Here is a 13055-nt window from a genome sequence, read left to right on the forward strand (position 1 = left end):
AAAAGGACAAAGTTGAAGAATCTCTGATCTAGAGCCACACATTGGTGCACCGAACTGAGATCCCAAGGTCCAAATGAGGAGCAGAAGGAAGGAAAACATGAGCAAGGAAGTCTGGACTGCGAGGAGTGCTCCCATCCACTGAGGTGGTGGGGCTGATCTATTCGGAGCTTACCAAGCCCAGCTGGACTGGACTGAAAAAGCATGAGATAAAACCGGTCTCCCTGAACATGGTGGACAATGAGGGCTGCTGAGAAGCCAAGGACAATGACACGGGATTTGGACCCTACTACACATACTGGCTTTGGGGGGGGGGGGGCTGGCCTGTTTGGATGCTCACCTTCCTAAACCTGGATGGAGGGGGGAGGAACTTGGACTTCCCATAGGGCAGGGAACCCTTACTGGTCTCTGGACAGGAGAAGGAGGGGGAGTGGAGGAGGGAGGGGGATAAATGGGAGGCGGGGAGGAGGCAGAAATTTTTAATAAATAAAAAAATAAAAAAAGAATCTCTGATCTAGTGCATGGTTTGGTGAATAGAGTTTATAATTATGTAATTCAAATTTTCTGGTTAGTTCTGCCAACCTGACCCAAACTAAGTCACCTAGAAAGAGAGAACCTCATTTGAGGGATTGGTACCATCAGATTGGCTTGTTAACTTGAGTATGGAGCAATTTCTGTTTTTTTATTTTTTTTTTATTAAAAATTTCCATCTCCTCCCCTCCTCCCACTTCCCTCCCCTCCCCTCCACCCATACCCCCACTCCCTCCCTCTCCAGGCCAAAGCCATCAGGGTTCCCTACACTATGTTAAGTCCAAGATCCTCCCAACTCACCCCAGGTCCAGGAAGGTGAGCATCCAAACTGACAAGGATCACAGAGCCCGTCCATGCCATAGAATCAAAGCCCAGCGCCTTGGCTTCTCTGTCAGCCTCCACCATCAGCCACATTCAGAGTCCGGTTTGGTCGCATGTTCCATCAGACCCATTCCAACTGGACTTGGTGATCTCCCATTAGTTCTGTCCCACCGTCTCAGTGGGTGAACACACCCCTCATGGTCCTGACTTTCTTTCTCATGTTCTCCCTCCTTCTGCTCCTCATCAGGACCTTGGGAGCTCAGTCCAGTGCTCCAATGTGGGTCTCTGTCTCTATCTCCATCCATCACCAGATGAAGGTTCTATGGTAATTTCTTGGTACATGATTTATGCAGGAGGGTCCTGCCCATTATCAGAGCAACACTCCTAAGATGATGTAAGCAGAGCAATCCTTACAGAGCAGGTGACTAAGAAGCATTCCTCTATTTTCTCTGCTTCATTTCAACTTCCATATTCTTGACATTGCTTCCCTCACTGATGGACTGTAACCTATATGTCAAGAAACCAGTACCTACTCCGAGTTTTCCTTAGCAAGTATTTTATCACCATTTTATTTTTTGTGACCAAGACACACTTCACTTCTGTAGTTTCTATTCATTACTTTCAGTCTCATAATATGATGGAAATATGAAGGGATTTTTTCATATTACACACATTTCAGCACATTATACTGTATCTTAAACTTTCTGTCTGATAACATTTTCTGACAATTTAATATACTTAAAACAAATAAATCAGGCATATAGCATTTTATAAGAATAAAATAGAGAATATAGAGCTGCCAATCAAATGCATTAACTAAATAGAGATTAAACTTGTACCCAGAACTACAGGAATGAAGACCCATGTGTCCATTCAAACCTTCCACATTGTCAATGCTTTTTTTCAGACAATTTTATCATCCATGGCTTTTGACTATACTCTCACTAAGGTGGGTCATAGCATCTCTTGGTACTGTATCTGGAATTTATATTCTTGATGTGTCCTAATAAAAATTCCGTGTGTGTGTATGTGTGTGTGTGTGTGTGTATGTGTGTGTATGTGTGTGTCTGTTTCATAATTCTGTGAACAAGGTACCATAAATGCCCTGACCTGACAGACAACCAGACAACCAGTAAACCTTGAAGAATTCAAAATGATGGAGTTGAGTTATACAAGGTTAAACATAATTTAACTCTGATGTCTTTGGAAAAAAATCTCCTTTCTTCTTTCCTTCCTTCATTCCTTGCTTCTTCCCCCCCCCCTCTCTCTCTCTCTCTTCTTCAGAGATTGAAGATTTTCTGTTCACCATATACTTTTTCATAGCACTTCTTTTACTTTTAGATACTGTACTGGACATTTTCTTGTTACTGTAATAAAATGGCTGAGAAAGCAAGTTGAGTGATGAATTCTTTTGGATTCATAGTTAAAAGATATATCTCACCATGGTAGGGAAGCTATGTTAGTAGGAACATGAGGTAGCTTGGAATATTGAATCCATGGCCAGGAAACAGAAATATGAATCCCACTGTTAGCTGGGCTTTTTATCCACTTTAAGGACAATTTGTTTCTTTTCTTTTTATTTTCTTTTTTTGTCTTTCACATCATATATTCTGATTACTCCCCCAAAAATAATACAAAATAAAATTTAGGGGAATAAAAGGGATGGGGAGAGAAAAAGGAAAAGCATCATCATGGAAGCTGTAGTGTGACATACTGAGTCACATAATAAACCTCTCTATCCATATATTCTTACATGCAGGCATTCATCACAATAATCATTAGTCTGGTTTGATGCTCCTGGTCTCTGCTACATCATAAATGCTGTGCCCTCACAGAGTTTTCCTGAGAATCGTCTTGCTACCTGTGTCCTGGATATCCTACAGTCCTGGATATGCAGAACAGACCCACAGTCTCATTCCTTTGGCTCAGCTAAACACAGATGAGTTGGGTGTTGAGGGAGCCCAACACATAATCTTGGTTTTGGGCTTCAGAAGTTGGAGGGTTGGTCAGTCTGGGAGCTGGATAGGTTTAGAGTGTACCTTTTCAAGTCCTCATTCTTGAGAACCAAACACTCTACAAAAAGTTATCCCTTTAGTCCCAGTATTTTACTTTTTTAGTATTCTGGCATACAGAATTACTTTCTTAATTTTCTTTAAGACTGTTCATTGATAATTCATGGAAATTCCATTTTTTAGTGTTGACTCATATTTATGAAATTCCCTGTCTAATTTTATGTGCTCTAGTTATTACGATTTTCTATTTAATACTACATGCTCTGTGAAGAAATATTTACCCTTCATACTTTCTAATTTGGTATATTTTGTTTATTTTTCTTGCCCAACGACTTTATCTAGAACTATTTACACTGTGTTAAATAAAAACAGTAAATTGGAGCATCAAGAGGCAGCTCAGTGGCTAAGCACACTTACAGGACATGTAGAGGATCATGGTTTCACTTCCAGCTCCAAAGTCAAGTGACTCATAATTCTTTATAACTCTGGATTCAGGCAGTATTATGTGATAGTCTGGACTCTACTATCAACTTCTAAGACCTGATCGTAGATGCACAGGCACACAGGCATACACAAATATGAAGGAAAGTGAGGAGGGCATTAGTTTGTTTGGATAGAGGAGAGGAAAGGGAGAAATAATAATATCATAACATCAAAAACCTGGAATAAAGAAAAAAGTATGAATTTACAATACTGAGAATATGGTGGTGGTATAAATATCTTGGTGGCAAATAACAGTTCTCTAATTGAACTTAAGACCAATTCATCAAAACCGGAATGATGCCTGGTACTGGAAACTTAGCTAAGTGCTCAGGGATAGTGAAATCATAGAACAAGGAAAAGAACCTGCAGCTCCCCCTTTAATAGACCAGCATAATCCCGAGTTACATTATAAATATTTTTCTTATACCCCCTGCAAGTGCAGTCCTCACATTTCCTTTCAGCAGGTGCCCATGATTAGAGAAAACCACAATCAATCACCATGCAGAGTTATATAGCCCAGTCCCTACAGATTCATCACCATAACATCACACTTAAGGCTCAAGAAATCATTGGAAAAATAGGAGAGAAAATATTGTGAGAGCCAGAGAATCAAGAAGTTTACTGTGAGATTTTGTCCTCAGAATATCAGAAGCTATATCATAATGTTTCTCCTGCATAGACACTTTTCTAAACATGAGGATAACAGGGCAACAATAGACATCTTACAAGATGCCTTCAAACCTCCACAAAGAACTATAGGCAATCAACGATGCTTTGAATGGGAGAAATAGTCTTTCCCATTCAATGGCATGCCAACTGGTCATCCAGTACCACATGATCAGTCCTGAAAAACATATACAAGTAACATTATACAGATTAATCAAGTTTTAAGTAAGTATTTAGGAATTAGTTTGTACATACATAACCATATATGTATATAACAACCATTAATGGCAAAAGAGGCCATGAATTTGAAATTGAGCAAGGAGGGGTATATGAGGGGGGGGGGTAGAGAAAATAAAGTGAAAGGTAAATGATGAAATCATATTATAATACGAAAAATAATTTTTAAAATGAAGTCTTCATATGTGTGACAATGAAATTGAAGGGTATATATCGACTTCTATAGAGGGTGTGCAGATACAAGAACATCAGTTCTGATCAATGCTGTAAACATACGTTACAAAGAAAATGAGAAACCACACAGAAAACGGCAAATGTCAGAGTAGTGTTGTTTTACCTGGCACTATCAGGACTTATTGTCATGACTGGGGAAAGAAACAGAAGTTTACAGTTGTAGTCGAAAAGCAATCAAGCTTTTCTTCAGAATTATTCTTAATATGTTATGTTTTACGCATAGAGTATCATATAAATGGTCAAGAAGAAAAAAAAAACTGTACTCCAGAAGGATCATAAGAAAGGTTTTACAAGACTAGAGTTTTCCTCTACTGTTATGAAGATGTGAGGTTAGTTTTCATTAGCTCATGTAATTGTATCTCAGAATATAACATTTCATATTTTAAATGTTCCTACTAATACTATTAGTTCTGTAATTTGAAAATATTGAGAATTTTAAAATTTAGAAATTTTTGTGTTTGCCTCCATCAGTTTCATGCTACCAACACTTAATTTGAAGTGCTTATTGTTTTACTATACCTTTAATGTAACTTTATGCTAAGTAGTATTAACTGTACTATTTTTTATTATTATTCAAGATTTTGATTTATTTGACTGTTATAATCTAAATTTTATTAATTTTCCCACATTTTTGAAGAATGACCCTGGAATTTATTTAGGAATTGTAATAAATTTGAAGACTGCTTTCCTAAGATGAACATATTGACCATATCAATTTTTCTTATCCATGAACATAAGAAATCTTCCATCCTTTAGTGTCTTTCCTCATGTTTAATTGTTTCACGTTAGAGCTTTTTCATGTAGTTGATTACGTTTATTTTATGGTGATGTCTATTGTACAAAGGATTTGTCTGAGTTGGGGTTTCTATTGCTATAATGAAACACCATGTCCAAAGTAAGTTCAGGAAGGAAGTAATTATTTGAATTACTTTTCCAAATCACTGTTCATGGAAGGAAGTCAGAACAGGGACAGAAAAAGGGAAGGAACATAAAGACAGAAACAGATACAGAGGCTGTGAAAGGGTGCTTCTTACTATCTTGTTCCTTTCTTCGGACATATTCAAGCTGTATTGATTTTCTAATTTGTTTTGTTTTAGGTAGAACCAAGATCCACTAGGCCAGTGATGGCACCACCCACAATGGGATGGACCCTCCTCTATCAATTACTAACTAAGAAAATGCCCTATAGCCAGATCTTATGGAGGCAATTTTTATTAAGTGAGGGTGCCTCCTTTGGGGTAATTCTAGCTTGTGTCAAGTTGACACAAAACTAGCCAGCACAGAGTTTCCTTTCAGTCTGTTTTTTTTTTTTTTGCATAAAGGAAGACAACTGTTGTGTTAATTTATGTCTTGAAACTTTATTGATACTGTTATCAGCTCTAAGATTTAATTGTGGTTTCTTTAGGATATCTTATGTGTGAAGTATCATCTGTGAACATGTGTAGTTAACGTCTACATTTCCTATTAAAATAACTTTTACTTTCATTTCCTTCTGTACTTACTACTATTTCTACAATTTTAAGAATTATATTAAACAGAAATCAAGAGAGTAGATATCCTTATCTCACTGAGGATCTGTCTGGGAATGTTTTTTGTTTCCTTATACACCAACTATTTTATCAGTTATTCAGCTCTCAGTGTATATACTTTGACGCATTTCATTATGAAAATAGAGCAATTAATCCTTCAGTATTTTATTCTTTTTTGGTATCTTGACTTCTTAAGTTCTTCATTATATCGTTAACAAGTGGAATAACATATTAAACTATGGTGGATAAATGTCAGTGGTAGAGTACTCACTAGCCCATATGAGGCCCTAGGTCTGACCTTAACATGCAAGAATTAAGGTAATTCTTCTAAAAAATATTTTAAAAAATTTATTGAAGAAAGACTTTATTTAAAAAAGAGATTAAAATGAAGTTCTAAAAATCGGAATGGAACATACTCCTCTTAAAACAGTATTAATATAAAGTAATTTTTTCACTTAGCAAATCTATTTAATTGAACTGAACATAACCTTCTTCCTTTAATAGACGTAAGTGAAAATTAATCCTTAAGTGTGGTGAACTGGTTGTCTCTGCATGGACATGTCTAGATTGCTCTACAGTTTTACAAGACATCTCTAGGTTTGCTTCTGTGAGATCCAATTTGTACTATAAATGTTACCTGCATACACTTGGGTTTTTCTTCTTCATGGTTGCATAAGTTTTTCAATATTCACATAAACAACACTCTAGTCAAAGCTTTATAAGGACATTTAATGGTGAAGGTCAGGATATATAGGTGAGTATATAAATGTTATGTATGGGTATAATAGCAAAATTTTGATGAAGAAATTTATAAAGGTCATGTACATATGTAGATAAACTATGGTTAGGATACATCTTATCATTCCTTCTTAGTGTTTCCTGTGATACTCAGCTTTTCATGCAAGGATTAACACGTATTAAGCAAAATCTCAACACTGACATATTTCCTGGTTTTTTCGCACATAGTTTGCTAAATTAACCATGCTGGCATTGGCCTACTGAGTTCTTTCTCCATCAAGCAAGGTTACACATATGTTTTGATGATTACTCCATTATCCAATCTTTTATCCTAATTATGTTGAAGTAATTTACTGGCTTCCTTTATAACTGCAGGACCTAAGGGAGGCCTTGTTATCTCCATATTGATCAAGTAAGAAAAAAGAAAAAGTGAAAAGTGCACAATCTCTGATTTGTTTTGTCTTGATCAGTGCTGGGACACCTTACTACAATAAACACTGGCAAATGTCTACCCTACTGAAGAGTACAGTCATCTCTGCCTGACGTCATAGGCATCTATATGAATCATGTGCATGTTTTATTTCTGTTTATGATGCTTCATTGACATAGGAAATTGAATCATTCCTCTATAGACAGAGAGAGGTTTTTTTTTTTTCGGTATTCACAGATTTCTACTGTCCTACCATACACCGTGTAGGACTACCTCAATTTAGAATGAAAAGTCTTGCCACTGTTACTACAATGTTTAACATTTCAGGTGAATAATTTAAAATGGTGTGTAGCTATAAACATTTTATTACTCACATTGATTCACGGAAGAGAAAAATTGAGCTCTTCAGGAGTTAGGTGAAAATAATATCTGCAAAATCCATTTTTACCTTACATTGTTTATTTTAAAGAGAAATTCCATATGGGAAACCCATATAAAATCAACCACAATGAAATGATTTATTTGTCTTTGGATCTTCCTTTGTGTTAAATTTTTCTTTCTGTCAGCTAACTTAAGTTTTTTTTTTTTAACATATCCAGAGAGATTTCAGTCCTCAATATTTCAAAAAAAGTTCCAAAAATGAAAAAGAAACTATAGAAAGAGGTTCCCACTGCCTACCCTTTACTGTCTGAAGACTTCTTTTTACCTAGTGTCACAATAACCACTCACTCCATTCCTTGACTTAGCTGTCCTTGCTCTACTTGAACTCAAAAATACATGCTGTCTTCATTTCCATATAAAACAATCTATATCCCTGAAATACTAGGAATGCACAGTCACTGTAGCTGTTAAGAATAATGTGAAATGAAAAAAAACAAGGTAAATATTTGTAATGCTCTACAAGAAAGTTAAGATTTAAATAATAACATGATTTTCAGAACCTCTTTTTGATTCTTTGAAGGGGAAAAGCTCCTACTTACTCACTGTCTTTGTGCCTCGTCATTTAAAGCCTGTTATTGGCACCTTTTCTTCCCAGGTCTTCTTTTCTTGTATTACTAGACCCTTAAAACATTCATTTTTTTCCATTTTTAATTTTGCAGATGAACTAAAATTCTTATTGCGAAAAATCATCATGCTTGAAAAATAGAATTTCTACAATTTCACTAAGCTTTCGATCACCAATTAATCTTCTTGATCACATTGACAGTTGTAGTGTTGTGTTGCTTCCCAGTGGGAAAAATACAGAAAAGAGCAGAATCAGTAATTTGAATTACACTTTCCAAGAAACAACTTCAAAATAAAACACCTCTACATAGAGTGGAAACTAGCATACTATTGTTACTTCAGTTGATCACTTGAGGAACTATTTTAGATTATGAGAATAAGAAATATAAGTATGTAATGAATGGAGGGAAATGAACAAATTGTTTCATGTCATTATTTTTAAATAAGACATTGAATATAAAATGGTGGAAATGACAAAGAATGAATAAAAGCAGACTAACACAATATTAAACCAAATTTAGAAGACTCAAATTTCCTTTTATGATACAAAAAAAGCATAAGCTTCATAATTACTTCAAGGGTTTCTGACTGTTCAAATTCTGAAAAAAATATAATATTGTCTAGGAAAAAAAGAGGTAAATTCTACAGATAAAATATTACCCCTAAACCAAAACTATTTCCGTGCCCAGAATTAGAACTTAAAGACAATTGGCTAGTCAAATGTTCCTGTTGCTTAGGGTTTTCCTAAGGGCAACTTTAATATCTTTGTTCCTCAAGCTGTAGATTAAGGGATTCAACATGGGAACAACATGGGTGTAAAAGACAGAAGAGATTTTTCCTTCATTCAGTGATCCAGCTGAGGAGGGTTTGAAATACGAAAGTGCACATGAACCAAAGAAGAGAAAAACAGCAATAATGTGGGCACTACAGGTGCTGAAGGCTTTGGATCTTCCCTCAGAGGAGGTGATGCGCAAGATACTGGAGAGGATGGAAGCATAGGAGATAAAGATAGTTGAAGTAGGAACAACAAGGTTGATGCCTGCAACAATAAATATTACAACCTCATTGACAAATGTGCTCGTGCAGGAGAGCTGGAGCAAAGGAGGAATATCACAGAAGTAGTGGTTGATGGTGTTGGTATCACAGAAGGTCAGTCTCAGCATGCATGCAGTGTGAGCCACAGCACTAGAAAATGAGATAAAGTAGGAACCAAACATAAGGCTCAAACATAGTTTAGGAGACATGACACTATTATACAACAATGGATTGCAGATGGCCATGTAGCGATCATAGGCCATTGAAGTCAACACATAACACTCAGAAACAACAAAGAAGCAAAAGAAATAGACTTGGGTCATACATTCAATATAAGAAATGGAATTTTTCATTAATATAAAGTTCATCAGCATTTGGGGAGTGAACACAGAACAGTAGCATATATCTACAAAGGACAAGTTAAAGAGAAAAAAGTACATAGGGGTGTGGAGGTGAGAATTCAGCACAGTCAGAATTATCAAACACAAATTTCCAAATACAGTGACCAGATACATTGCTAGGAACAGAAAAAACAAGGGCATTTGGAGTTCAGGCTTTTCTGTTAATCCTACCAGGATGAATTCAGTCACCAAAGAAACATTTACTGCATCCATTCTTCCTGAAGACAATCTGTGAACAGGAAATAGAGGTACCTTAGAGGATGATCCATACTCAGTCATGGATCCTTCCCACCTATGAGATATATATTGGGAATGTTTCTTCTAGTGCAAACTAATCATATAGAATCACATTCTGCAGCCAGAAAAAAATCCCAAGTCTGAAATCCAGTAGTACCAATTTTAGTATTTTTTTAAAAAGGGAGACTACACTAAGACGGGTTCAACCTTTTCCCACCTCCTGTTTTCCTTGACTACAATATTAAAATTGATAGCATATGCCTAGACAGTAAAGTGCTGACTGCTGCTACAGATTCACCTTTGCTGTGGTATGAATGGAAAAGATGTGTCTAATTTAAAATTAAAAGAACAAGGACAGGACAGAGAGAATGTGTGGCCTGTTCTCATGTCACAAAGTCATTAATCTGGAAGACTTAAATTGTACCATGTAGAATTGCTGCGGAGATGCTGCAACTTACTGACAATAAATGCCTCTTAACACTATCCAATTTTCCTTAATTCTTTTCTGCTGGTTTCACTTGTGTCTCATTTGGCACAGGAAAAGGGAGATACTTGCTGGAGCCCATCAAACAAAGAGTATGGAGTCAGAAAGTAGAGGAGGTGTGAAGGATTTATGAGGAATTGAGTGAGGGAAAACTGTAATCAGAATATATTATATGAAACATCTATTTTCAACAAAATAAAAATTAAAACAAATATTCAATAAAGAAAGGGGGTGTCTGTTACTATACCTTAAATTTAGAAACTTACGAAATTTTATTCCAAACCTCGGAGCTCTCTTACATTCCCATTTATTTCAGTTCATGTGTATAAATAATTCATATTTAAAGGTTCCATATATTTCAATTTAAAGAAGATATACACAGACTTAATTTTCCTGGACCAATTTCCGAAATACAGAACATTATTTGTGATTAAGGCTTTGATGCTTTCTGGGAGCAGAGAAAAGGCACTTTAACCTCAGGATATATGTGCTTTTTGAAGGGCAGAAGAATGTCCAGGCTCTTCCTCAGAGGATCACATTTAACTCAAAGAAGGAGCTGAGGAAGCTGTATTACATTTTGGATCATTATTCTAATTTCTTGAGGGACCCACAATTATACTTATCCTTTCCATTCACTCTAGAGAATGGGCATCCTCACTTGTGGATAGAGAGACAAATTTTTGCCTCCCCAATTATCTTGAGATCTGTAGGGAAATCTGAGTTTGGAGTTTCTCTTCTCTTGATACCTGCAGTTAAGTAAGAAATTGTCCCCAGGTCCTGCTCTGTGTCTGTAAGTTGTATTGTACACGTCACTAACAGTGCTTTGCAACCAGCGCTCCCTGGTGGCCTCTTGAGAAAACAGGGAGAGGGGAACAGAGAACCAAAAGACCATCGAAAACCTAGAGACCACGTGTTCATTCTCGGGGTTGGGGGGGTTTAAATAGCCTGTGGGAGTTGTCTTGACCCTCTCGGGGTGGGATCACCATTTTGGTGGGCTTTCTCGGAGGTGGAGTTTGGACTGAGGCAACTCGCAGCGGAGGGAGCTTTGAAATGGAACTTTGCACCCAACATTCCAAAAATGGATGCCAGGGGGCTGGGGAGAAACACCTAAGTAAACACATACCATAAAATAAAATGTACATTAATTAGGATACACAGTCTTGTATGTTCTAAGCTGAAGGACATTCTCTTTTGATTATGCAGAATTAAGAATACTGTAACACTTAAACTGGCCTTTCTACTAGAAGGTAAATTATATACAACAACGATGAAATAGATTGACAGATCAGATGACTTGTCTATTTTATGAATTATTCCAGACTTCTTCAAAGAACTTTTGTGTGCTTTTTTTGTTGTTTGCTTGTTTGCTTGTTTGTTTGTTTTTTTTTTTAAAATAAAAGTTGCTCCCTGCCTATTGGTTTGACTCTTAAGCTTCAGTTCATCCAACTGAGACTGGAATAAAGTTTAAAGGATACAATATATGTTGGACTCCATTCATTTTAAAGAGTATCTAAATGTACCCTCATGTGTATACACATTTGGGTAAAGAATTTTTAGCAAAACCTTAATCATTTGTAGTTTATTTAGATATTCAGAAAACTGCATTAATATTTTTAAAGTACTGTTTTCAAAATGTGTCCTCTTCTGGTCCAACTATAAGTACACCCCTGTGAGTGCTATTATTCAGAGATGGTATACCACTAACCCTGAGTACAGCTAAGCTAGTATCTATACCTTTGGGTGTCTGTCAATATTGGTGGCCTTCCTGCCCTATGCATTAAAGGTCAGGTTTGCCAATCTTCAGAATGCTCAGTCAACTACTTCCACCATTCTCGGTGGAGCTGTGTCTGCTCTATTAAAGAGGAAAGAAGTTATAAGTTTTTCTTTTGTTTTCATTATCTTCTACAGTAACTTGAAGTGAGAAGTTTGTGACATTATCTTCTTTCCCTGATTTTAATAAATATATTGGGTGTGTTCTCTGTATATACTAAGGCCTATTCACTCTAAGAGTATCAAAATAATTGCCTTTCATTAGCACTTTATTCACATTGACAAATATGCATAAACAGAATCTGTAGTGTAGCCAGATGAGTTTACAAAATCTTTATCATTTCTTCAATTTCTCCTCCTATGCATCATGTATGGTATTTAAGTGTAATGTTGATAAAATCCATGGCTGTTTTCATATGCTTTAATTAAGAACATTCTTATATCTGGTCAAATAATGGGAAATAGTTCTTTAAATTCACACTAGATTTGCATTTCTCCATTGTAGATCTATGTAGAAACTGTTGATGATATCCTCTTCTGCTTCCACTGTTGGTGTGTATACCTGTATGATAATTCCTGGATGTGTCATCTGAAATCTGGTTGATCTATTTATGGATATATTTATGGATTCAGTCATTTATGGATAAGTACTTGAGCTGGAATTTTTTGGGCCGAACTGGATAGCACTAATGCCACACCTGTTGCGTGCTTTCCCTCTCCAGCTGAGTTTAAGATCTTGTATTTGCTACTTCAAGTTATTACGCTCCTGTCCAATGAGTTTCTGTCAACCCAATGACATCCCACCAGAAGTGACTGGACTCATGCGTGAGCAAGCCAGTTCCTCCAACTGTGTTTAGTTTCACATTTCAGGTCCCTGTTGTGGTGACCTTTTTGGTGTGAGGAAGTTCCTTTCCTGTCCATTTCTTTCAGTCCCACCTTCCCTTT

General features: G+C 36.4%; 1 protein-coding gene across 1 annotated transcript; it reads right to left on the minus strand.

Moving 5' to 3' along the window:
• Nucleotides 1-8899: 8899 nt before the first annotated feature.
• LOC119809814 (olfactory receptor 8B3-like) lies at nucleotides 8900-9832 on the minus strand. The gene has a single exon (XM_038322960.1). It carries the CDS (start codon nucleotides 9830-9832, stop codon nucleotides 8900-8902), a length of 933 nt encoding a protein of 310 aa, XP_038178888.1.
• Between the last annotated feature and the right edge of the window lie 3223 nt (nucleotides 9833-13055).

This window comes from Arvicola amphibius, chromosome 3 (assembly GCF_903992535.2).
Source record: "Arvicola amphibius chromosome 3, mArvAmp1.2, whole genome shotgun sequence".
Taxonomy (NCBI): Eukaryota; Metazoa; Chordata; class Mammalia; order Rodentia; family Cricetidae; genus Arvicola; species Arvicola amphibius.

What these genes read in the sequence shown, in the direction of transcription:
- LOC119809814 (XM_038322960.1), bottom strand. Translation starts at nt 9,832, where the DNA reads ATGGATGCAGTAAATGTTTCTTTGGTGACTGAATTCATCCTGGTAGGA.